At 32.3% G+C, this 27,779-nt stretch overlaps 1 protein-coding gene across 3 annotated transcripts; it reads left to right on the top strand.

Moving 5' to 3' along the window:
• LOC132716493 (dual serine/threonine and tyrosine protein kinase-like) lies at positions 1 to 26,211 on the top strand. 3 transcript variants are annotated; one of them, XM_060699780.1, is made up of 14 exons: positions 1 to 242; positions 4,240 to 4,754; positions 5,227 to 6,124; positions 7,615 to 7,767; positions 12,966 to 13,051; positions 17,610 to 17,687; positions 19,332 to 19,429; positions 20,492 to 20,700; positions 21,304 to 21,460; positions 22,157 to 22,312; positions 23,250 to 23,340; positions 24,003 to 24,081; positions 24,760 to 24,930; positions 25,464 to 26,211. In XM_060699780.1, exons 1-14 carry the CDS (start codon positions 119 to 121, stop codon positions 25,697 to 25,699), a joined length of 3,051 nt encoding a protein of 1,016 aa, XP_060555763.1. In that variant the 5' UTR covers positions 1 to 118; the 3' UTR covers positions 25,700 to 26,211. The 3 variants fall into 3 exon arrangements, with proteins under 3 accessions (XP_060555763.1, XP_060555761.1, XP_060555762.1); XM_060699778.1 differs by having other exon boundaries at positions 17,574 to 17,687; XM_060699779.1 differs by lacking the exon at positions 17,610 to 17,687 and adding an exon at positions 15,733 to 15,816.
• The last annotated feature ends 1,568 nt before the right edge of the window (positions 26,212 to 27,779 follow it).

Below are 27,779 nucleotides of genomic sequence, written 5' to 3'. Positions count from 1 at the left end.
ACAAGAGTTGCGTCCCTTCGAAGGCGGAAGTGATACAAGAAAAACGACAAAAGTTGGGAATTTTCAGATGGACTTCAACCTTTCCATGACTTACTAAAGAAATGACAACTTCTTTACAATGCCGTCTACATTAGTTTCGGGGATAAAGCGTTACTGTAACCATTCTAAAAGGTTGCAAGCCATTCTTGAAGAAACAAAACGATGTTTTGATGACATTAATGAAAGTGGCAAAAACGAAAATGGTGAGCTTATTTTCCTTTTAACTATAAAAGTTATATTTAAGTCTTATTATAAGATGGTTAAAGTTTGCAATCAGGAACAATTTCAAGTTTTCAACTAGTTTGCCTATTTGTGAATAGGGATCAAGTCATTCACCCCCAAAATAAGTAAGACACTCGCCTCTGAACCCTTATAATTTTTAGAGTTAATATTTCAACCAAAAATAAACCTTTTATTTGTTGATTTTCTTTAATTGTAAGTACTTTTTGATAAAATAATAAAATTTAATACTTAACTCCAGGCTGTTTTCAATATATATAAAATTATATACACATAATAAATTAAACATCACATGAAAGACAATTACATTGTAATAAAGCTAGTGGCAAGCCATCGGATTCCTAGCCATATGTGACTGCACGGGAATTAGTAACGATTTGCCACACTAACGATTCGCCACATAACGATTCGCCACAGAGTAATAACGATTCGCCACAGTTAAATAACGATTCGCCACAGTATGATTATAGATCTAACAATGTTTTTTTTTAGTTATCAACAAACTTTTTCCTTTTGTTTTAATAATTTGACAATCAATCAGTCACAATGACAATAATTTAGTAATGTTTCTTAATACAAGTAACATGAACTTAAAGCCCCCATCGCGGATTTTCAATTTATCAAAGTAACATTATTACAGGAGTACATTTACAAGAAAGAAATTATATGTTGAAATAAATATTGAATTTATCATAAACATAAATGTCAATTTATATTTATATATATAAATATATATTTCATATATTATATATATGTCAAATATTTAAAAAAAAATATTGCAAAAACATGTGATCATTACGAAAATTGATTTACGATAATTGATTAAAGAACGCATATCTTAAACATTTGTCACACCTTTAATTTTAATAAGCCAATCACCTTAAGCTTGTTGTAGAAATATGTAATTGACGCCGAATTAATCCTTTAATTATCTGACAATGTGAGCAGATTTCAAAACAATGCGGCAATTAAGCTTATTTATGTAAATTTTGTAATAATATATAATGTTAGTTATATAAATGTGTATAAATTAGTAGAGTTACTACAATCAGATAATAAAGCTATACTTGTAAATTTAGGAAAATATATAGATGTAGCTTACTGCTAATAAAAAAGCTACAATAATTGTTACTACCCGTTGATAATTCATAACACATTTTGAAATGTTAATTGTTTCAACTTAAAAAGATACATGTAATCACGGATTTACATCCGTGATGTAATACTATACTTTTGACGCTGTTATAAAATTATTGTCACGTCTTTTCTGTTTTTTTGGTGTTTTTCTTCTTACTGGAACTTTTTATTTCTATGAATGATAATGAAATTGTGATGTTCTTTGTTCCTTTATTTGCAGCTGTCTGTTCTCCGTTAGAATGTCATCAGTTAAAACTTTTTATGTTCTTCTTATTATTTTTTTCTTTACTTTTGTCATGTGACCACAGAATTATTATATTTGTAATTATTGTATGTAACGAGATACTGTAAATGTATAAGTTACCGAAATAAACTGTTTCTACTTCTTCTATAAATAACTTATTTAAAATGTGTAATGTAATTTTAGTAATGAAATATTTATGTGTCTTTATTTTAAAAAAAAGCTTTCGTATAATTTTCCAGTTATTTATAAGTTTTCTCATCTACAATGTGTGATGTAATTTTGGTAATAAAAATATATTTATTTTCATGCGTTTTTATTCTATAAAAGTTGTTAGTATATTTTTCCAGTTTATATAAATAACGAAGTTATAAAATGTGTTACGTAATTTTGTTAATAAAATATTTGGTTTTCGTGTGTTTTTTATTCAATAAAAGCTGTATTCAGTGTAATTAATTTATGTAATTAACAAATGAAATATAAAATGGAAAAAAAATCCCATCAACAATTTGAAAACATGTGTGAAAAAGTTTGTATTTGAACACGTGGCGAATCGTTATTTAACTGTGGCGAATCGTTATTACTCTGTGGCGAATCGTTATGTGGCGAATCGTTAGTGTGGCGATTCGTTACATTACCCTGCACGGCTAGCCAAAAGTTCTAGCCATTTGTGAGTCACATACAACGTTTCATGGAACATGCAAACTTTCCTTAATGATGGACAAACTACTGTGGGTAATTGACGCAATTATCAGAGCCCAACAACAATTATTTTCGGTGCTTTTTTCATTTTTAAAGGTGTTGAAAATAAAACTTATTGAAACAAAAAAGGATTATTGTCATAATTTCCAAAACTATTTCAACTGACGCTATTCAACTGCAACCTAATGCTCTTTTATTTTCGCCATCAGGATATTAGTACTTTCTTTACGGGGCTTTCTTTACTGTAGCCAACATGGCGATTAATCTCTAAAAAGTCAACATACGAAGACAATTGCTGTTTCTTGGTTAAAATCCTCGCTTAAAAACATAAAATAACATGTGCATTTTCGACTTTCATGTAATTTTAAAAAGTGCGGTACGGCTAGCCAATACAGTGTGTCCTGGCTAGCCGTACGTGACTCACATACGGCTAGAACTTTTGGTTAGCCGTACAGGCCAGTACGACTGGCCACTTCTATTTATAAATTTATACTTTAAGATGTTTTCTGGAGTTTTCATATTATTATTATAGAAAATAAATTTCTAATTACTTCCTTTTATTTACATGAAATGTTAAATTTGGTAATATCTTTATAAATAATGCTTTTATCATATTTATGATACAAAACCATAAAAAAATTGTGTTAAAGAATTTTTAACATACAAATGTACAACATGACAACTTTCAATATATGACAACAAACATAATGCTATTTTAAAGACAATGTACAGTTAACATACAACTCAAAAGTTTGATATATTACTATATTTAAAAAAAATGTAAGGCAATTTAAAGATGACATGCAAATAGGAAAAAAATCAATAAACAATTATATTGTATATACTTGCTGACAAATACATTAATTGTATATGTGTAACTTGACTTTCAGCATGAGCAGAACTATCAATGTGCAGTTAATTAAAGAACAAAGGAAGTGTGAAAGGGATTAAAGTATCATCATGTATCTAAGACGAACTTTCATACAGTGTGATATGCACTTTATATGACTCATATAAAATAAGATATTTTAATCAGTCAAACTTTCATGGCAACTGAAATGTTCTAATGATATATTAGAAAAAAAATACATTAATGATCATATTTATTTGCTATTTCAAAAATACTATTATGGAAGAGCCTTTTTAGGAAACAATATCTCTATTTAATATGGTCTACCTTTAATATACAATAAAAGATATGGCAAAACAATGATGAATGATTATTTAATTTTTATTCATCACTAACTCCATTTTACATGTTTCACCTTCATTTGTATGAAAAGGCAAAGCCAAACAATTATTGTGGTAAAGTGTCTCAATCAGTTTTCATAAAAAGAGAGGTGAAGTGTTTGCAAAAAATGGTCTGGGATGAAGTGTCTGAGGGGTGAAGTGTCTGTAAATCTGTGAATATGATGAATGCAATTCTACAACATGTATCTCATCAAGGACAATCTCCAGGAATACATGTATATTTTTTTGCAACAGTCAGTTGTAGCTTCAGACCCAATAGAAGGAACTTCAGCTTTTGCGTTATCAGACTCCTGAAAATTGTCAGACTAAATTGCCCTGCTCTGCAAGTTTTAAATATCTCCTGATATTTTGACACCAATCAAAACCACTGCATTGGGACAGGCTGAAGGTTAAAATTGCCCTGCTCTGCAAGTTTTAAATATCTCCTGATATTTTGACACCAATCAAAACCACTGCATTGGGACAGGCTGAAGGTTAAAAGGTGATTCATTTGAATTGCTAACCCCTGGGCTGTGTTACAAATCACTGGCACCTTATAGAGAAACATATTTCTAATTGTGTTTAACTCTACTTTCTCTAGATCGTTATTATTAGTATTAAAGCTACATATATTAGAACTTCTGTTTCAGGTCCACTTTTGCCACTTGAGGTTCTCCATGAGGAGGAGGAAGAAATCCTGTCTACAGCTGACAAACTTCCAGGCATTGTCGTTCTCGGACAGAATGAGTATTGCAAGTCTCGAATAGTGAATGAATTATTTCAGAGAACTATATTCCCAACTTTTGATTCTAATGACAATGATAACCGGTATCGCACCGTTAGATTTAAGTATGGGGAAAATCTCTGTATAAATCTAGAGCTACCTGATGATGAGTATGCTCTTGCAGAAAACTTAGAAGCATACAAAGGACCCTGGAATACCATTCCACATAAAGATCTTGAGATCTCAGTTAATGACAAATCTGATTCTGCAATGGGATCGGCTGTACTAGAGGTTAAATTCAATCATCAGTTGTTGAGGTATGGATGTACTTTGGTGGTGGCCGCATCAAATATATCATTTGAGGAGGAGCTTAAACGATGCACTGAAAACATAGCACCAGTTATAATCTATGCATTTCACACAGAATCATTTTCTACCAAGGTAATACTTCTAGTGTTTGGACTATTAATATAATACTTATTTGTTGGAATCTATCTTAAGGATAGATAGTGGACTGAGATATCCTAACAACCTTAGGGTTGGGATCTTTCAATCCTATCTGATTGCTTAGTTTTCTTAATAAAACATAACAGTACTCAGTGACTGTTGAATCAATGATCTGTCGCAATACAGTTAGAAGTGCCATGTACACTGTACCTTTCTAAAACTTACTGGTAAGCAGTGCTTCACAGAATTCGTCACCTTAGTGCAATAACTGGTTAACTCCTTGAATTAACCTGTTACTGCACTAAGGTGACAATATGAGCTTCCTGATACATATGTATGTTTATATTCAAAGTCCCTGTCATTTGATTCCATTGATTGTTGTCAATTTAAATGTTAGAAGGGATATTGTTGTAATCAAAATACCAAATCAGTCTTTCTAACATTTTCTAACATTTTCTCATTACAGGAGATTCAAGACTTAGAGTTACTGAAGGAGATTACCAATTTTCAGCCCATCTGCTTCGTACATGTACCAGATCCATACGTGATGCCGCATATTGTAGCTGGAAATCCATTCTGTGGTGTTGTTCACAGTCAAAAACTTCCAGGAGATGGTCACTCATCGCAGAATAATTCTGTGTTATCCACAGTGGAGAACAATAATAACACAGTGACAGAAAATGCACAAGCAAATAGTGACAGTGCAAAATCGAACGATAAATGTGATAAATCAGGCATTCAAAATGCTGGCGATCACAGTCCCAGAAATGATAACAATTTTGAAACTGGCAAATCTGATATAGATAAGATAAATGCCAACAAATCATCAACACCAAGTAGCGAGCCCTCGTCCACACCAACAGTTACCTCCCCTAGTCACAGAATGGGTAAAGTGTTTGCTACGTCAATACCTCCGCCTATCTGTCAAAAGATATTCATGGAACTTTGTAAGGTTGGATATCTTACAGAAACACCAGGTGTAAGAAATATCAGTCGAAATATGCTGGAAGACTATTTTGAGGTAGATAGTATATTAATAACAGACTTAAAACAGTTCCAAGATTCTTTCTCAAATTTTTCCGAACTTACAATGCAGCGTTTCTTAGTGAACGCAGTGACTGTGTTAAACAATACTCATATACGATGTCTCAATACTTTCATAATCTGTGCGTTTGACATGGCGAGGGAAGTGCTAATCACACCAAAGAAAATTGAATTCGCTCGGGAAAAAGAAGAGGAATTGTTCAAATCGTTAATGAAAATTGCGATTGAGAAAGGTGATGAGATTAAGGACATGATCGAACGAACTGTTCAAGACAGTAAATCAAGTCTGGTTCAAAAGGCATATGATTATGACTTTATTGGTAAGTTTTGTTTGTTTGTTTGGTTTAGGTTTTACATCACACCGACACAATATATGTCATATGGCAACGTTCCAGCTTTACTGGTGGAGGAAGACCTCAGGTGCCCCTCCGTGCATTATTTCAGGCACGAACGGGCACCTGAGTAGAACCACCAACGTTCTGTAAGCTAGCTGGATAGCTTCCATACATAAAAGAATCCAAAGTCCCAGTCGGGATTCAAACCCACAGCGATGAGGGGCAAGTGGTTTATTGGTTAGTAAAACCTAGTTTATATTCACTCAGTGATTATTTTGAAAAAGCTATGAAATTGTGAATAATTTTTATTTTTTTCATTTTTTTTTTGGTATCTAATATAAATCATTTTAAATACAGGCACCTTTCATTTATAAATCTTTACTACAATACTATATATCTAAACTGGTCCATCTTTCGAAGTAAATACTACCTGAGTTATAGCGGACAGTTTAGACCATGAGCTGTCTGATCTTGGTATTTGATATTTTTCTGTCAATCAATAATCGATACACATTTGAAAAAATCGATAATTTTGATTTGAATTATCTAAATGTCTATGAATTATGTAAATTCACCCAAAACATATTCAAAAGCAGGTGGCCATGTCCAACACCAAGCTGTTGTTCCATAATGGGAATTAATAAAAGGATAAAAACATGATTTTTTAAATCCTGAATAAGTATGGCAAATAATTTTAACCATACACATTCTTAACTTCATTAAAAAGGCCTCAACAATTCAAAATTATATAATTATTTATAATATACTGTTAAAAGTGTGTAGAAGTAGCATGTAAGGTGGTAAGGACCATAGCAATAGTTATGTCATGAACAAAACCCGAGATCGTGTAATTATGATCTGATTCTATAAAATTAAGAGACTTACAATACGTTAATCTTGTGTAAATTTAAGTATTTGTGTTACTGTAAAATCCAATGTTAGTTGGCAAGGGCCATAACTCTGTTTTGCTCAATGTATATCAAAGGTCAGGATTGTTGTTTTTTTCATCAGTTTCCTGAAAGGCCCATTATGCCATCTTAATTCTTATTTTTTTGTTTCTCAAAAACATGTATTTTTGGTATTTTGTGTCAATTTCGAAAAAATACTTTTTTGCCATAATTATACATGAACTATCTGTTGGCAATTGGTATAATTATAGTGAATAAGTATTTTATTTGGAAGTCAAAATACTACTTTATTTACATTTTGCTACCTTGACAACACATTACTGCACATTTACTACTTTGTTTACATTTTGCTACCTTGACAACACATTACTTCACATTCAGAACCACTTTTCTCAGCTATTAAGCATATAACATGCTCTAAATTCGTTATTAGAACATTATTAAACACATGTTTTGACATTTCTTAAGAATTTAATAAATATGTATCTCTGAGGCATAATGTGCCTTTAAAGAATTACAATGTTGAAAGCTTATTTGAATATGAATCTTATTTGTTGATTATTTAAGGTGTTGACTTTACGGAAAAAGGAGAGATTCTGACCCATAAAGGTCTGAAAATCTGTACCGGACAGATCCAGGAGCTTGTGCTTGGTGGACTGAACCAGGCTGTTGCTGGGAAGCTGGTCAATTCTGTGGACATCATGAGAGATTCATACACAGGTCAGTATTCAAAAAACTGATTAATACCTAAGTACATAAACATTACATGTGTATAACTACTTGTTTCCCAATCTTAATTCCAGTGATTTTACTACTTATATAACAGAAGAGGAAAAAAAGACCTCTTCCCAATTGAAATATTCTTTAAAATCTTGCAGTTTTCCCAAAGATCTGAACTTAAACCAGCTTTTATACTTCACAAATCAGCAATTTTAGCGATATTTTTTCCCAAAATCAAGAGGCTAAGGCCTCTTTCCAATTAGTTGAGAAAAATCACTGGGTTCGTAATAATTATGATGATGATAAAATTGGGAAATGTTGGATAGTGAAGTTAGATTACTTTGGGAAAAATAAGTCTCTGTGTATTCTAGGGTTTAAATGAGAGTCCAGGCACTGAAAGTATGGACCCTAAAAAATAGGTCTATCAAATTCATGACCTGTTTAAGCTCTTACGTAATTGACCCTTGTCTCAAAAACCAATTTTCCCACTAGTGAGATGTAAATATATGATATTTGGTTGTTCATGTAGATACGCGTTTTCCCACACATAGGATGTGGATAAATGTTAAAATGTATCTAATTATGTAAGGGGTGTCGTGGCCGAGTGCTAAAGGTTGTTGACGAAACGAAGGTGGTTTCTACTCAAGTGCCTATTTGTGCCTGAAATAATGCACAGAAGGGTATTTGAGGTCTTCCTCCACCATTAAAGCTTAAAAGTCGCCATATAACCTATACTGTGTTGTGTAGCCAATAGCACTCTAGAAATGATCATTTATCAGATCTATATATATCTAGTACTTGTTACTTAAAAAAATCATGACATGTTTTGACAAGTAATGTATCACATGAAAGTGGGTCATTATAAGTCAATATACTATAGGAAGTACAATTGGTTTTATGATTACTACAGTACAGCTTCAAAAAATCAACCCCCTATGTGAGACAAATGTTGTTGTTGTTGTTGTTGCTCTGGAGAGGTTGATTTGTTGGAAAAAAATTATTTTGTAAAAAGCTGATGCCATTTTTGTAAAAAGGCCATTTTTCTAGGTTTAACTGTATTTTTAAGATTTTTGTTTAATCAAAATTGATTAACTAACTTGATAACTAAAATTGAAAAGGCTGTCTAATTTATAGGTCACTTTAAGGAGACAATACTTTTTAAAGATAATTACAACTGTACATGTACTTCAATTGTGTTTCCACAACTTAAAAGGTATAATATTACTCATTTCAAATTGTATCAGTAAACAATAGTGTGACAAACACAGGATATCATTTATGATAGTCCATCTTAACGCCTTATCACACCAAACATCATAAATGGACTCTTCAGTCATTCAATCTGGACAAAACCATTACTCAAGTTTAGGGAAAATTTCAAAAATATGCACTGAGTGAATAGTTTACAGACTTTGATCAGACGACAAGGATGACTGCTTGATGATTTTAGTCTGCACTTAGTTAAGGCGGAACTTCAGATTTTATTTTTTTTTGAAAAACTATTCTGTGTTGTTTCAAACTTAGTATTTCAGTAATTTTATCTTTGAAAAGTGCACTATAGCACTTTTAGGCCTTTTTCAAAATGGCGTCCCAAGAGCTATTTATAGTTTAAACTTAGAAGATTGGGAAATGAATCACCCACTTTACTAATATACAAATAGAGAGCAGACCAGAAGATTAGAGGTATTGAGGGGTTTCCTTATTGTTTATGTATTTTATTGACGACAAATTTCATTTTACACCTTAATTTTTTTGCTGAAACAGTTTATCTAAAAATAGAATAAAATAAAAGCTGAAGGCGGCTTTAATAATCAAATAAGTAGAATCTGTTGCTAAGGATTATTATTGCATTCTGGGAGAGTTAGGAGGTCATTTCATATACATAAAAACTTACGTTGGCGAAATGCCAGAGAAAAAGACGTCACCGTTTCAACACAAGGATCATTGGAGACATCAAATTTATTAAAATGGTCTTCCAGGATCATTTACCAAGAAAAGTATGAGATAATGCATGTTACAAGTAACTAAAATTGGAATACAAAATAAGATAGCCTCATAATGAGCTCTATTGTTTTTTATGTTTTTGGGGGTGGGGGGAGGAGTTTCTGTCAAATCTGAAGTGTTGGTACATGTATATATTGTTAATCAATAACAATGTAGTGATATCTCTTAAACAATATGATAATAATGTTGCAACTTGGTTATTCACTTATGTGACCTTAAATGTTGACAAACAAGTTTACATAAGGATGGAGGTAGAAAATTGATGCATTTGGTTTTATTTATGGTATCTCTATTGTTCATAATTTTAATACCATTATGGCAGTTAGAAGATAGTTATGATATCCGATGGAAGTTACATTTTGTTTTCCCATTTCAACACTAAACCTGCATAATGTGAAATGGATTTGCCCATCTTTAAACCTGGCACAGTTCATTTATAGCCATTGGAATTTAATAACAATATACAAAAATTGAGCTACCAAACAGTATAGAGCTTGGTCAGACTTCACGGTCAGTGCAGGTTGGCCTGGCTCTATACTGCTGGCAAAGGCTTATCACTTTCGGTTCCAGCAGGTTAACAGCTAATGTCAAACCCCTTCTCTGGCCCTGGACTTGTATTCTAAGTCATTTCAGGTGACTTGTTCCTTGATATTGCAACCAGTAATTGATCTAGTGTGGTTTGGGAAAGTTGAAAAAGACTGCAAAGATTTGGACCTATGACCTTCAGAATAGAAATTCAATGCTGTACCCCTACACTTAACTTTTCCTCTGTAATAATTAAGTGATTATAAATTATTTCTTGTAATAAGTTAATATTACAGTGTACTTTATATCCTTAGGCCCTGTATTCACTAAGATTTAAGGATCAGGATCAAGATCAAAAACAGGATCAAATTTAAAAACTCAAATACATGTATTCTCCATTGTTTTTCCTTACAGATTAAATATTTAATATTTACTTGATAAAATTGGACTAGAAATACATTTTTGTAGCAATAGCATTTATATGAAATTTTTGAATAAATTTCTTGTTATCTTAAAAGATATGGGCATTTTACAGTTTGTCCAAATATTGATCTTGATCCTTAAATTGATCCTTATTTTGATCTAATTATTTAGAATTAGTCATGTTATTTGTTAATTTTATCTGTTATTAGGGTTGTTTCTATGCAAATCTTTTACATTTTATTTATGTTCCTTATAATCTTAAAAAGATACAATCAATTTTAGTTTTATAAAGCTATGAAAATAAAATCATGGTCACTTGATTCTTGTTTTAATAGTGAACACAGGGCCAGGAGACGAAATGAAACTATTTATTTTAGATATTTGATGTATGATAAATTGAAAATTATGGTCAATTAATAAAAGGATAAAGATTGAAGTGTTTGCTATATCAGAAGGGTTCAGAAAATGATAGTTGTCATTTTAGTTTCCTGTAACCCCTCACATCAAGGAAATATATTTAAGCATTAGGAAATTGGTGGTAAATAGAGTGAAGTAGGCTGGACTGTTTGGTTGTTTTGAATCGAATTAAACCACATTGTGATAAAAGGACTATTGTTGTAGTATTATGTTTACAGAAAATATGGTCATGTGTATTGTTTCTGGCCATTTGAATTGATTTTTACATACAAGAATAGGGGTGTCCGTGGCCGAGTGGATAAGGTCGTTGACTTCAAACCACTTGCCCCTCACAGCTGTGGGTTCAAATCCCGACAGGGACTTTGGATTCTTTCATGTGAGGAAGCTATCCAGCTAGCTTAGGGAACGTCGGTGGTTCTACTCAGGTGCACGTTTTTGCCTGAAAAAATGCACGGAGAGGCACCAGTGAGGTCTTCCTCCACCAGTAAAGCTGGAACGTCGCCAAATGACTTATACTGTGTCAGTGTGACTTAAAACCCAAGTAAAAAAAACAAACAAAAAAAACATACAAGTATATTCCATGAATTTTAATATTGATATTTGTGCACCGTTACAAATGGAACAAAACAAACAAATAAAACATTGACATAATTGTGGTGTGGTATTTTTTGGATGATATTCTCATGAGCTATTAGGTGGTAATATGCCACCCTGGCTAAATTAGCTTGTGTTTTGTTGCATTGTTTTATTTTTCTCATTTTTTCGTTTGTTAGAAACAATCAATCAATGCCTTGCTAAAGTGTCAGAATATACATTGCACTGTCACAGCTTGCCAGAGCTGTTAATGATATCAATCAATGATAAATTTGATCGAAATAAATTGTAACTTCAACTTTTAGGTATTTGGCCTTAAAAGGATAGTTCTTTTTGTTGTATTGAATTATCTCTGATATTTTTTATACGAAAAGGAACGCCACTGCATGAGGTCTCAAAACCTGAAAACATAAAACTGAATGGCTTAAACATAGATAAACATTTAAACTGTGCCTGTATTCAATAAAAAGATATGCAAAAGATGATGTTCATGAAATATACTGAAAACTTTATTGAAAATCATAGTTTAGTGTGATTCTTAGCCTCATTTAAGTTAATAGCATTTAAACACTTTATTGTTAGGCAATTTTTCACCTACAGTTAAAACATTTTTCTGGAGAATAAAAGGAGGGAACAAACTGAAATTTTGCATGTCCAGACCTTCATCGATCATACATGTATGGTACATAAATGATAAAATCTCAAAAACTTATTTCCAGTCGAATCATGTTAAAAAACATCAGTGGTGTCCTTTTAAATCAACAAATAAACCACGAAAAGAACAAACTAAAAATATCTGTTATCAGTTGAAGGTGAAAAAAAGAAAAGTTTAAATCAAAGCACTGAAAATGCTTCTAGTTATTTTGCCAAATCTTGAGCCGCATTTTTTTATCTGAAATTCTCAAAACATTTAATCAATGACAGTTCACGATTCAGACCAAGATGTTAAATTGGGAAAAATGCAAGACTGAATTTTAAAGTGATTAAATGAATGCAAACATTCAGTGTCTAGGATTGCATCTTCAATCATTTAAGCACTATAACAGTGATGCAGATTTTAAAGATTTTAGAATTCTTTATTCAATATATTTATTTTATAACTTTCAATTGGGAGTTTTCTCCTGTAGATTGGGAAAATAATATACTATTTTCAGTTGGGAATATGACCGTATAACAGCTATTAAAATTAGCCAAAACAGTCACTGGAAACTGATCTGTAACTTATTGTTTTGCAGGTACATTGACAAGATGTTTAGAAAGTTTGGAGAAGGTAGAAATAGAAAACCCAGGCAACAGTACCACCACAGAGGCTTTGAAACAGGTAGTCATACAAATATATGCTTCAAATTTGTCCTGTACATTTAGGTCCATTTTGAAAAAAATATGCAATGAATGAATAGAAATTGCAGTTATAGAAATTCAAGTGCCTGAAGGTCAAGTGCAATTTTAAAAATACTGGTTATGTTGAGACTTTAGTCTTGATGAGTAATGTTTGATCAAATTTATTTTCCTTTTGGTTGTGAAAGTAAAATCATAATATCTAATTATGTGGTAAAATATGGGTCCTTTATTTCACAAACAAAGAAAACATCAAGCATTTGTCTGATTGATACTCAGAAAATACAGATAAATTTAAGTTTCTTCTTAATTAAAACAGAAGTGGAGTTAAATAAAACAAAATGTAATAGATTTGATCTTTTAATATTTATACAATCATTTGACACTTTGTTGCTATGACAACTTTTCATTCTTATTTAAGTCCACTGTGGTTCTTAATATATTAAAGGATGATGGTTCTTTTAAACAATTCTGCTTTAAGACTAAGCAGGGTTTGTTTCAGTATGAAATTGATTTTCAGTCAGTGTTTCAACCAAGGCATCTGCCTGATATTATGCACTGACAGGCAGCTGAGCTCTTCCTCCACAGTAAAACTTGAAATGTGTCATTTGACCGTTGCAGTATCTATATGACCTTAACAGTATCTATATGAACTTAGCAATGTCTATATGACCTTAACAGTGTCTATATGACTTTAACAATGTCTTTATGACCTTAAATGTGTCTATATGACATTAACAGTGTCTATATGACTTTAACAATGTCTATATGATCTTAACAATGTCTATATGACCTTAACAATGTATATATGACCTTAACAGTGTCTGTATGACATTAACAGTGTCTGTATGATCTTAACAGTGTCTATATGACCTTAACAGTGTCTGTATGACCTTAACAGTGTCTGTATGACATTAACAGTGTCTGAATGACATTAACAATGGCTGTTAGGCTGTATGATCTTAACAATGTCTATATGACCTTAACAGTGTCTGTATGATCTTAACAGTGTCTTTATGACCTTAACAGTGTCTATATGACCTTACCAATGTCTATATGACCTTAACAGTGTCGATATGACCTTAACAATGTCTATATGATCTTAACAATGTCTATATGACCTTAACAATGTATATATGACCTTAACAATGTATATATGACCTTAACAGTGTCTGTATGACATTAACAGTGTCTGTATGATCTTAACAGTGTCTATATGATGTTAACAGTGTCTGTATGACCTTAACAGTGTCTGTATGACATTAACAGTGTCTGAATGACATTAACAATGCCTGTTAGGCTGTATGATCTTAACAATGTCTATATGACCTTAACAGTGTCTGTATGATCTTAACAGTGTCTTTATGACCTTAACAGTGTCTATATGACCTGACCAATGTCTATATGACCTTAACAGTGTCGATATGACCTTAACAGTGTCTATATGACCTTACCAATGTCTATATGACCTTAACAGTGTCTATTTGACCTTAACAATGTCTGTATGACCTTAACAATGTCTATATGACCTTAACAATGTCTATATGACCTTAACAATGTCTATATGATTTTAACAATGTCTTTATGACATTAACAATGCCTGTATGATCTTAACAGTGTCTATATGATCTTAACAGTGTCTGTATGACCTCTTCAGTGTCTGTATGACATTAACAGTGTCTGTATGACCTTTGAAGCGTGACCTTAAAAGTGTCATTATGACCTTGACCTTGCAGTGTCTGTATGACCTTAATAGTGTCAGTATGACCTTGACCTTTGCAGTGTCTGTATGACCTTAATAGTGTATGTTGGATTTAGATATTTATAAAAAAATAAAAAAAAGCAGAACAGCTTCCTGATACAAATATCATTTTTGATTTCTTGTAATTTCAATTTGTTGTATTTGTTTAATTATGATGATAATGATGTTATTATTTTCAGATATTGTCTGCCTTGTTATGAACTATTTCTGATATATTATATCTCACATATATATATATTCACATCTATTTATAAGATTTAATTCTTGTCTGGTAAAGAAAACTGAATGTCTATTACATACATTATATTCTTTATTCTTTTTCTAGCCTTTTTTTTTTGTAAAAAAAAACAACAAAATCTAATTCCATTGCCCAATGACTGTAATGAGACAATAGATTGTGATTATTTTTGTTAAATAAATGCCACATGATGAAGACAAGTTCAAATTTGGCTTCAAACCGCTATTCTATATAGTTTTGCCCACCTTTTTTTCTGTTTTGGAAAAAAAACATGGTTAGTAGATAATTACTCTTAAATAAGGCAATAAATTGTAATAATTTTTGGTACACAAATGTTTAAAGTATAGGTCAAGTTTAAGTTTGGCTCCAGACCACTTAAGTTTTTCAATAAATAAAGGTAGCAGGTGGGGTATTTATTAAATGAACAGCATGAAAGAGTCAACTTTGGGAGTTGAAAAATAATTGGGTTTTGAATGATTTTAAAAACTTAAGATTTTCATAGGTTTTTATATTGTGTAGGTTAGTAAAATTAATACTGAAAACTGCTGTGACTAGGTTAGGAAATTGATACTAAAAACTGCTGTCACTTGGTTAGGAAATAGATACTGAAAACTGCCGTGACACATAAATGCATGAAGCATGTTTATCTATCTTTTCCTTACAGATTTTGAATGCTGCGTACCAGGTCGAGATTACTGTTCGATCAAGCTCCAATATTATAAACTTTCTGCTTCAACGAATGAAACAGGTACGATTTAACTCTATTATATATATGTCAAACTTTTGCTTCTTGCTCTGTGGCTTATTGCCTTCTCAGCATGATTTGATGTGGGAGTTCCTGGTTATAATATGCCCTCTGCATATAAGACTGCATTATACATGATCATAGCTTTGTTTCTTCACTTGTATATCCATTTTTCTTTTCCTCAGTCTGAAAGAAGTTTGACCCTTATCACACTGATATCTTAAATGGACTTGTCCGTCTTTCAATCTGGAATAATTCATTCATCGTTTTTAGGTAGAATTTCAAAGCAAGTACTGACTGAATTAGTCAGAATAGCAGATAGTGCAGACCTTGATCAGACTGATGTGCCAGCTGATGTTGGTCTGCTTAAGTAGCAGTCGGTGGGGGGGGGGGGGGGGGGGGGGGGGGGGGGGACTCAATCTCTGCAAGCAAGCTGAGGATCAAATTAATCTATTCTAGGATAGCACTTGTTGGTAGTATTTATTTTACATTGTTGAGTGAGGATTTTTATTATAATTGAGGAAGAAAACCAAACTCTGCTAAATTTAGGTCTTGAAAATTTTCTTTCTAGTATTTCACAGTGAATGTTACATAAATGTGAATATTCCTAAAATAATTCACAGTCTTTGCCACCAGTAAAGAGCCTGGTCAGATTGCACAAAGCCAGGTCAGTTTGCAAATCTGTAGAGTCTGACCAGCCTCTATACTGTTGTCTGATTTACTTTTGATTTTCATCTTGATTATAATCCCCCAAATTGATAATGGACTGTTTATAAAATGGTTGCTGGACAAGTCCATTTAGAAAAGTCAGCAGATTAGGGGTTAATGTAGCACATATATCAATACACTGTTTACAAGGTCAAGGTCAAATCTTTTGTTGTGATGTCATGGCATTATTTTTGCCTTCTCTTCCTTTGCATAAAACTGGAGAAAGATTTTATAGGTGAAGATCTAAATGGATGCTAATGGTACATTTCATTTACACTTATCCTGGTTTTATTGTTGTATAACTGAATTAATTTTGCTTGGCCAAGTTACTCTAACTGGTCCAGTATACTTTTCAACTTCTTGTTTCTTTCATTTTCGGGCATAAAAGGGAAGGAAAAGGTCATTTTTCTTATACTTGTATTCTCTACATAAAAGTTTTTAAAATTGTCAAGTCATTGATACTTTGTGTCTGATACATTCAGATTGTCCTAGTTATTGACATCATCTGTGTGTCTGACTGGCTAAAATGTTTAGCCTAAAATCTAGAAATGTCTGAATAATGTATTGACGCAGTGTTGATAGAACCTTTGGTATTTTTCCTGAATCTTAACATTCTATACCATACACCTCTTGGATTTGCTTCATATTAAGCGTTTGTGCCTTTGCCTTAAACTTAACTCAGCATTTTACCTAAATCTTCTAGGAATTGCCTTTAGGTCGTTGACATGCTATGCCTTTGCCTTAGTTTTCCTGGAATTGCCTTATCTTTGACATATTTATCCTTTGCTTCTGATGAATGTCTGATCTTTAAATGTAATGATTAAATCCTTTAGAAATATTCTTGTTCCTGGCTGATCTTCTATAAACATTCTAGGAATATATCTTGAAACTTCCATATGTTTGACTGCAAGTTGTACTTTTTGCATGGGCTCTGAGTTTTTGTTCTTTGATTGTGTCTGTCTCTATGAAGAAGTTATCTCGCTGCATGTCTATGGTATGTTATTGTATGGTATGCTCTGTATGGTATGGTAAAGTCATTTTAGATTTGTTAGGTAATAAATAAGGCAGATTTGAATCCATCCACACAGATGCTATTGACGGCTTACAGGCTGGAAATTAATCTAGATATATCTCTTGGGTTTGGTTTTCGCAAGAAAATGAAAAAGGTAAGCTTTAGTGCATGGACTTAGTTGCAAACTTAAGTTATTGTTAAGGCATATTCTTACTTTGCTCATTAAGTGAAATACAAGATTCAGTAAAATTTTAATCGCAAAATCAGCATTACATTTTAACAACAAAATTGTTTGTTGACAACCTGCAGACAGAATGTTTTTTTGTTGTTTTTTTTAAACTTAGAGGCCACAAATGTTATAATGATTATACAATTAGTATATTTTATGGAATGTTTGTAGTTCAACTAGGGCAACCATTTGTCCTTGATAAAATACACAAATGAAGTTCATGAACACTTTTTTGAGGGTGTTTTCCATTAGTAAATCTTATAAGAATCTTACACCCCCTGCCGGTACAGATCGGAATTAATCTAGCTCAAGGGTAACAATTTATAAACGAGGCTCCGCCTTGTTTCCACTAAACCGTTAGCTGGGAGTTTGATCTTTTTTCTTGCATATCCCATTAATGTCAATCTTTTTCAGGACAGAAATTACAAAAACTGATATTTTCCAAACACTCATTGTTATTAGTAGTGTATGAACTTACAACTTCATTCATAACAATAAAATGACGTCATCCTAAGAACACAGTTCATTCATTACAGGCTGGCATCATTTAAAGCATGTGAATTGTATAACATGGGGTGTAAGCCAGGTTTTTCTAGCACCAGTGTTAATGGTAGATAAACCTGTCTGATATGCAAGAAAACAAGTCTCCATTTGACTGTAATAATATTTATGTGACAACAAAATCTAGCCAATGAAAGGAAATATCTTATAGCAGAACTTATAAGGAATTAGATAAGGAAATTTTGTAGTTATAAGTAAAAAAAAATTATATAATTATTATTTTAAGCCAAATAATTTACTGCATACCTTCAACAGTAAATTGATTGGTTAATTTAAAATGTTTAAGAGTTGTTTGATAGTTGTCAATTCATTTGGAAGAGATTAACTTATAATAAATATGTAAAGTAGCCTTTTGCTTTGATATGCTAGTTAATTGCTGTAAGTTTATTCAATGTATTTATTGGCAAGTTGACCAAATAGGACAGATTGGTAGCTGGCATAGGACCAATCTTATTGTACAGGAATCTTATTGTACTAATTTAAGAACATAAGGGAGGAATATACATGCAATTTTAGGAGTGATTAATCTTGCCAATGAAATTGGTGTGCTTATCATGTATGCTTTTCTGAGTCTTGAAATAAACCCAAAGGCCTCTAATGATTCAAGTTGATGGCATTGATCCACTTGCCCCTTACTGTTACGAAATGGAATACCAGCACTTACAGAAGGTTGTTATTTTTCATTTGCGAAATTTATCCAGCTAATTTAAAGAAGTTTGGTTGCTCTACTTTAATGCCGTAAAATAAAGTATAGATGATCACCTGAGAATTATTCTACCATCTGCAAAGCTTGATTGAAAGCTGGCCTATGACCTTAACAGCTCATACTTGTGTTACTGAACTTTCCCACCTCAAAAATAAATAAATTATTATGACATTATGTAAATCAATAGAATTTGAAAAATAATTATCTTAAATTGTCAGTAAAATTGGTTTATTTGTAGATATGCATGTTATATGCATGTATATAGCATGAATGATAATAGAGTAATGTGTTTGTATTCACAGTTAGTTCAAGCTATGCCATGGAGTCAGAGCCCCAAGATTGATGATGAGTGGAAGACAAAAGTTGCCTCTGACATGTTAGCCAGTCTCAGTGCTGCTAGGTACACTGAATAAATACTTGAGATGAATATATTGAAATCCTAAAATAATATCTAAAGTTCAATTAATATGCCCTTTATCCTATAATAAGATTTAAAGCTGCATGCCTCCAGGTTCATAAATATTTGAAAATTATTTAGAAATAAAATATTGTGAAGTGACCAAAGAAAGTAGTTTACACATTGCAAACAGCACTTGCAATCCATGTAGATTACAAAAAAAGAGGCCATTAACAAAATAAGAAAAAAACTAGCCCTTACTGCATTGCACAGTAGAATTATAGTAACAAATACTAAAAAAACAGTCATTAATGGCTCATAACAAGTAAATTATTACTTTATTCTTAAATCTTTTTACTTTTCTCAAAATCTTAGTACATTTTCCTCAAGTTTGATTTTTTGAAAATATTTTGGCTCATCTGGAAGGCATGCATCTTTAAAATACTATAAATATTACCTATACAATCGCCCTAAAAGGTGTCTTCCTGCCTAGTTATTGCATTTAAATGTGATGTTTCGCTTGAACATAAGTTAGAAATATATTATTGTACAGTGCAATCCCTGCAGAATGACTCTAATTATAGTAACATCTTCTTTAAAACATCAGTAATCACTTCTTTCTGCGGTAAGAGGTCAAAATGAATTTATTCTATTAAGCAAAATAAATTTAACATTTAAGGAGCAACACTTCTCGGCAACAAACAAAATCATTGTCTTCCAAATGGTGCTGCTCTGCCGAGGTTGTACTGTATTTAATTTGATCACAAATCATGAATTCATAAAGTAGTTCCATTTTCTCTGCCATTATTCATAAAGTAGTTCCATTTACACTGCCATTATTCATAAAGTAGTTCCATTTTCTCTGCCATTATTCATAAAGTAGTTCTATTTTCTCTGCCATTATTCATAAAATGTTCCATTTTCTCTGTCAAATTCTTTTTCAAATGGCATGTTAAGTGAGTACAAATTATAACCCATTTTAAAAACTTTATTGCTCTGAAATGCTGTAGATAAAATTTATATTCACTACTTACCTGTATTTATTTATTCTGTGTTTGTGTTTAGGTTAGCCAAAAGTATATCTTCTCAGATCAAGGACCGCCTGAACAAATCTCATGAGGCATTCTTGTCAGCATTAAAACAACTAGAAATGAAGCATTGTGGGAGACTGGACAAGATTGAAGAGGAGAGACTCAAACTTAGGAAGGTTCATGCTCCACGAGTTGCTAAGGTTGCTCTCGAGAGCACATCTCTAAAAGATCTCATTTTACATGGTAGGAGTGTTTCTTTCATGAAATTGTAACAAAAATCTAGATATGAATTATATAAGCAGGGTTATTTCTCTCTGTTTTGGAGGACTAGTCTCTGTACCTGTAGGAGGGAAATTTTCACATTGAAATAAATAAGTTTTAAAATGTTACATAATAGATTCTTAGGGTAGTCATTTTTATAAGTTTTGGAAACAAGACTGAATTGTGGTGGACTCGTTATCTAAGGATTGTTGGCCACATGGGTTCAAACCCTGTCACCCTGTCAGGGGCAAGTTTTTTCCGTTAGCAAGAAACTTTACACTCATTGCTTAGTACTAGTTGGTTCCAGGAACAGATTTGAGAGTGTTTTAATAAGCTTCCAGTTTCCAACACAATCAAACTAACATTGGTATATACTATAAAAGACTAAAGTATGACCCTGTTAATATGTAAAATTAATTTACTTGAATTATCACCAGCTATTTTCCCTGTTTGTATAAAAGTATAGGTCAAAATTATATTGTCTAGAAGTTTGTTAGAAGATGTGTAAGCTTGACTCCGATCTGTACTGGTGACATAGCCAAGTAAGGGACTTTTATTAAATTTTTTTTGATATTATGGTGACAGGTATGCCTCAGATGGGTAAAGAGATTGGGCGGGGCCAGTATGGAGTGGTATATGCATGTGATAGATGGGCAGGCCACACCCCTTGTGCCATAAAGTCTGTGGTCCCACCTGATGACAAACATTGGAATGATCTTGCCTTGGAATTCTTTTATACAAAGTAAGTTTAAGTTCATAAAACTGATATTTTTATTTAGAACGTTTTACTTCTTAATAATATCTTTATTTAGTACTTTTATGTTCTAATGACAAGATGTGAATTTACAACTTCATTAACAATCATGATAAGCAGTGAACTAATTCATAAGGACATAATGAGTTTTTATTTCAAAAATGGGTCATATAATAGGAACACCCCAGGCATTATCCATAATGTCCACATCTCCATCAAAACTTTTTGTGACGGGTGTATTTTGCGACAATGTTGCCCTTACTTAAGTGTGCAACTTAACCATTGGTGACAGCACTTGTGTACACTATAAAATCTATTCAGACTTATTTCTGATATGCAAGAATGATGGAAACTCTTGTATGAAGAGTGAAATTATTATTTTCTCAACTCAAAAAGGAAGGACTATTGTTGAGTAAGTTGAGAAATTAAGCATTATTGAAACTAGCAAAAAGGAATTCAATATTGTTAGTAAGAAGACATGGCTGTCTGAATAAAAGGTTTATAATAATTATGTTTTCAGAGCTATTACATTTAGTTGCAAGTACTTTTGAAATCGAAAGGAATGTTGTTTCTTTAAACCATAACAGTATTACCAGTCTTGTTCTAAGACCTATCAAATTTTCAGGTTTACAAGTTATATATTTACAGTGATTAACAGTTGTGTTAATTTTAATTTATTCATAGGAATATACCTGATCATGACCGCGTGGTAATGTTACGGGGGTCGATTATAGATTACACATACGGAGGGGGGACAACTCCAGCTGTGTTACTGGTCATGGATAGACTTCAACGAGATTTGTATACGGCAATAAAACAACACCTTGATTGGGTGGGCAGGTAAGTTCTCATTAGCATTTCTTTGTGGTATTTTTATACTATCTGTAATTCTGTCAGTATTTGCAAATTTCTTTTCATTAGGTTCTCTTAAAGATTTATCACCTTGAGTGAAATTTCTTTTCATTGGGTTCTTTGAAGATTTATGACCTTGACTGAAATTTCTTTTTGTTGGGTTCTTTTGAAGATTTATCACCTTGACTGAAATTTCTTTTTGTTGGGTTCTTTTGAAGATTGATCACCTTGACTGAAATTTCTTTTTGTTGGGTTCTTTTGAAGATTTATGACCTTGACTGAAATTTTTTTTTGTTGGGTTCTTTTGAAGATTTATCATATTGACTGGTAAAAAACATCAGGTGCACCACTGTTAATTGTTTAAGGCACAATAAGTCAGCCTAATTGTCATTTTTTGAAACAATTTTAATCAAAAGTGTAATTGTGGTAACATATTTGTTTAATCAAAAGTGTAAAATCTTGTTTATATAAAGGATTGAGACTATAAATAATACTTGAGCAAAAGTTACAGAGCTTTTTATCTGTGTTTTGTATAGGTTTATGATGTTAAGATGTTCAGAGCTTATGGATTGAGACTTTATTCCAAATAAGAGTTAAATTAAAGCTATTTTCTCAGTGTTTATTTTATTTTCCCAGATCTGTGGAGTAATGCAAAAATATTTCAAACCTTTATTGAAAAAGATTAAGCTTTGCCAGCGTTATTAGAACGCTAGCCTTAAGACTGCACTCATTACAGTCTGACCTGGCTCTAATGGTGGCTCAACAACTTCAAATTTTCATCTTGATCCCCAAACTGTATAATGGACAGTTATGAAAGTGAATGATGGACAAGTCTATTTAAGAAAAATCATGGTTTTAGGATTAAAAAGACATAGTAGTGCATATTTTTTACCATTATATATTTTAACTTTTGAAATTATTTAAGGTTACAAGTGTCTATAGACGTGGTTGAAGGAATAAGGTTTTTACACAGTCAGGGTCTAGTACACAGGGATATCAAATTGAAAAATGTCTTGGTAAGGTTTACACACAAATTTTATTATCACTCTCTTCTCACAACATGCTTGTGAACTGCTTAAGAAAGACCATTTTTTAATTTAAAAAAGTATCAGGTGCTAAGATTTTTGTCTAATTGCATAAACCGTGGTGCAGGAGTGTATTAAAGACATTTAATAAAAATGATATTACACTAGTGTAATAAGACTTTGACTTGACATCATTTGCGTTACTGAGTATATATAAACATAATGTTTAAGTGTGCTAATGTAGCGTTACTGTACACTATAGCCACATCATAGAAAAATGACTCTTTTCAACAGTTTACCGTTCATATTTTATACATGATATAAAAGAATATTATATATATATATATTATTATATATTGAATAAAACAGTATTACGCTCGCCAAGGCTCAAATAATATGCTTTTATTAAACTCGTTCAATTTATTTAGTATTAAACCTACACTCATTCAATATCCTACATTTGTTTAATTTTATAATACATTATACATGTATTGTATTGTATACACAATGCATTTATGAAATAATACAAAATATTCCTATACAAAAGGGTTGGGGCAAAAGTTGGTTCATTATTACAGGGGGCCTCTTTTGATGTACTTACTTTATTGGTGAAATTAATAATAATCCAATGTATATGTGTGTTATATTTTTAGCTTGACTCCCAAAACAGAGGTAAAATAACAGATCTAGGTTTCTGTAAACCGGAGGCCATGATGAGTGGTAGCATAGTAGGTAAGTAGAAAGAGATTTTATGTGTCCCCCACAACCCTCAGTCCCCAATCCACAAAATTTGGGATGACATATAATTATGTCTTTTCATACATTCTTACATCAATGCATCCTGAAAATCTGTTAGTATACAGGCTGTTACTTGTGACAGAGATTTACAACAAAATTTAACAAATTTTTATTGGAGTAAGATAAATTTGAGCTCAAAGGTTTTAGTTTTCAACTCAGAGCTATGACCCTTGATCTAGTAAAAACCATTTCATACACTGCCCAGTATTTAAATGACAGAGTAACTTGACTTTTCACAAATATTTATTTGAATAAAAGAGATGTTTTGCATGTAGAATTTGCATATTCTACATGCATAACTATCACAGTTTTGAATTTGAGACAGATTTTTTGAATACATAAATGAGCGGTGTCATGACAAAACCAATGTAATGTGTTTGCGACCAGCATGGATCCAGACCAGCCGCAGTCTGATCAGGATCCATGCTGTTCGCTATCAGTTTCTCTACTTGTTATAGGGTTTGTAAGTGAACAGCATGGATCCTGATCAGACTGCGGCTGGTCTGGATCCATGCTGGTCGCAAAGGCATTATGTTGGTTTTGTCATGACATGGCTCAAATGTATTTATATATGTGAATAAAAGATAAAGACATGTTTATTGCTCTTTTCAGGTACACCTATCCACATGGCACCAGAACTGTTTACAGGCCGGTATGACAGCAGTGTTGACGTGTACGCGTTCGGTATATTGTTCTGGTATATTTGTGCCGGAAGTGTACGCCTTCCACAAAATTTTGAACAATGTGCCAACAAGGACCAGCTTTGGACAAATGTTAAACGAGGTATGTTTTCATTATAACCTAATAATATACATCAACAACAGTTTGACTTGTCCAACATCTGGCTAGAATAAATTGAATTGCAGTCTAAATTGTGTTTAAGATGACTTTTAAATAAAGACGAAATCCTATTTAATTTAACAAACAATATTGAAAAAGGCCATCTGAAAACTTCAGACAGTGTTCTTCTAATTTACAAGATGCACTTTCCTTGTTAAAAATGCCACACTGTTCCTTTTCTACATGTAATATTACTTCAATTAGCATATGAAAATTAAACAAATGATTGTTTGAGATACTAATATACTTAAATCAATTACATAAATACATCAGATTTTCATTGAGTGTTCATGTGCTCTATTTTTGAAACTGTCCCTAAAATATCAATTTTGTGGATATCAAGTGAAAAATTAGTTAGCCAAAAGAATCAAGCTTTGTCAGATAGAATGGATGTGCAGGTTGACTTTCGTTATGAAATCTTCAAATATAGATTAATGGAAAATGTTCAATAATTTCTCTTGTATATTTACATACAGGTTTACGACCGGAAAGTCTTCCGGTCTTTGATGATGAATGCTGGGACTTAATGACAGAGTGCTGGGAATGCGAGCCAGTCAAGCGCCCTCTACTGGGTGACGTTCAACAGAGGCTGATAAAAATATACGAAAGGTATCGTAACAAGCCTGGTGGCCCGGTTAAAACAGCCAAAGATTCCGCATCAGTCAAAATTAGTAAATTAAAATACAAGACCAAAACATCAGACAAAAAATAAACTGTGATTGTCATTTAGTTCGGAAACACATTTTTACAGCTTTGAAGTTATTAGTTATTTTCTAGATACTTTTACCACTTGGTTTGTATTGAGGTATGTTTGTTAATTTTATGTAGAGTTTTTGTTGCATATAAATTTTGGGAGGTCATCTTAGTTACGTGGGTTGCAACCATCAGGTCTCATCTAATTTGGTTCCTTCATGAATGCTTGTGATTCTTCACTTTTTATTTTATTGCACATTTTCATATTCATACTATGTATGTAGGTGAATAGTATTTGGTTAACTGTGACAAGATCATTCAATCATTCTGATTTCAAGCTTAGAGGAAGCTGCCTTGCTAGCTTACTTAACACCAAGGTCAGAGATTATTGAGAAAAAAAATCAAACTCCGAGCTCAGGCATCTGTTTGGTCAAAAACTTGCAAAAAATTTACACTGAAGAATGAAAATCCAGAGAATCAAGAAAAAAATCAGAGAAAAAGTTTAAAAAATCTCTAGACCTGATTATATGATATTGCTGCCTTGTGCCCGAAAATTAAGTAAAAAAAGTGCACATGAAGTTTTTTCATAGGCACCTCGAATGTGACTGTGTCTATTGGATATTAACCATACCCCAAACAGTTAAGCTATTTATATCTCTACAAATAGTTTGTGCATACCAACTCTTTACAAATTATTTGTGCAATTTGAAATCGGTGCCAAATTAATCTTTCAAGACAAGTATACAAAATGGGAAATTATCAATGGTCATGATAGACATTTTCTTGTTTGCTTTTTGTTTTCTTCTTACACTGTTATTGTTTTACATTTTTGAACAAATTATTTATTTTTTCTTGTTAAGAGTGGGCATTTCTTGAAACTTGAACACTGTGTATGTATTGTATGTGATATTTATATCTCATAGAAGTTATATGTAGAATTAATCATTTTACCTGGAAATCAAACTAACTGAATGTTTGACTTAAATATGAACAAATCAAAGATGTAATATAATGCTGTATATAAGAATTTTGTTTAAAATGACAGCAAAATGTACAGTTTACTGTATTTATGTTATAATGGACCAAATTGAAATGATGTGTGATATGTTAAAGTGACACAATACACATATGTGAATGTTAAAATGACATTATACACATGTGATGTGTTAAAGTGACATTATACACATATGTGATATGTTAAAGTGACATTATGCACATATGTGATATGTTAAAGTGACATTGTACACATATGTGATATGTTAAAGTGACATTATACACATATGTGATGTGTAAAAGTGACATTATACACATATGTGATGTGTTAAAGTGACAATACACATAAATATGTGATATGTTAAAGTGATCATTTTGAAATACATGTATATAGCTGATTTGGCTTAATATTATAGCCAAAATATGAGCATAATGTCACTTTAATACAGTCATGTACTTGAGGGAGTAACTCCCTTAGGTTGCTTATGTAACTAGATTGTGTACATAAAACAATATTTATTATATTATTATGACTTTCAGAAATAATAACTAAATAATTAGGTATATATTGTAGAATGTGGTAGTATATAATGCTTGGTGCAATAGTAACAGAGTAATTTTTGTTTGGCCTTTCCCTTTCAGCTTGATAGTGGGAGGGGCATGGCTAATTTTTGTTTGGCCACTCCCTTTCAGCTTGATAGAGGGAGGGGCATGGCTGTGTACGCTTGATAAAGGGAGGGACATAGCTGTGTGCACTTGATAGAGAGAGAGGTATGGCTGTGTACATTGATAGAGGGAGATACACTTGATTGAGGGAGGGGCATTTCTGTGTACATTGATTGAGGGAGGGGCATGTCTGTGTACATTGATAGAGGGAGGCGCATGGCTGTATAAACTTGATAGAGGGAGGGGTATGACTGTATACATTTGATAGAGGGAGGGGCATGGCTGTGTACACTTGGTAAAGGGAGGGGGAATGCTTGCATACACTTCAGAGAGGGAGGGGCATGGCTGTGCATATGTTTAATCTTGCCTTCTTTTCTCTCTACATGTTTTTTCTATGATGTGTTAACGATATGTTAGACAGTACTTCATATTTGAGATTT

Source organism: Ruditapes philippinarum, unplaced genomic scaffold (genome assembly GCF_026571515.1).
Source record: "Ruditapes philippinarum isolate M1 unplaced genomic scaffold, ASM2657151v2 ctg757_1_1_1_1, whole genome shotgun sequence".
Taxonomy (NCBI): domain Eukaryota; kingdom Metazoa; phylum Mollusca; class Bivalvia; order Venerida; family Veneridae; genus Ruditapes; species Ruditapes philippinarum.
This window is presented reverse-complemented; position numbering and strand designations above follow the sequence as displayed.

Coding starts and splice junctions, on each gene's coding strand:
- LOC132716493 (XM_060699778.1), top strand. CDS start 119: ATGCCGTCTACATTAGTTTCGGGGATAAAGCGTTACTGTAACCATTCT. Junction 17,688..19,331: donor TTCGCAAGAAAATGAAAAAG/GTAAGCTTTAGT, acceptor TTGTATTCACAG/TTAGTTCAAGCTATGCCATG. Junction 24,931..25,463: donor TTGGACAAATGTTAAACGAG/GTATGTTTTCAT, acceptor ATTTACATACAG/GTTTACGACCGGAAAGTCTT.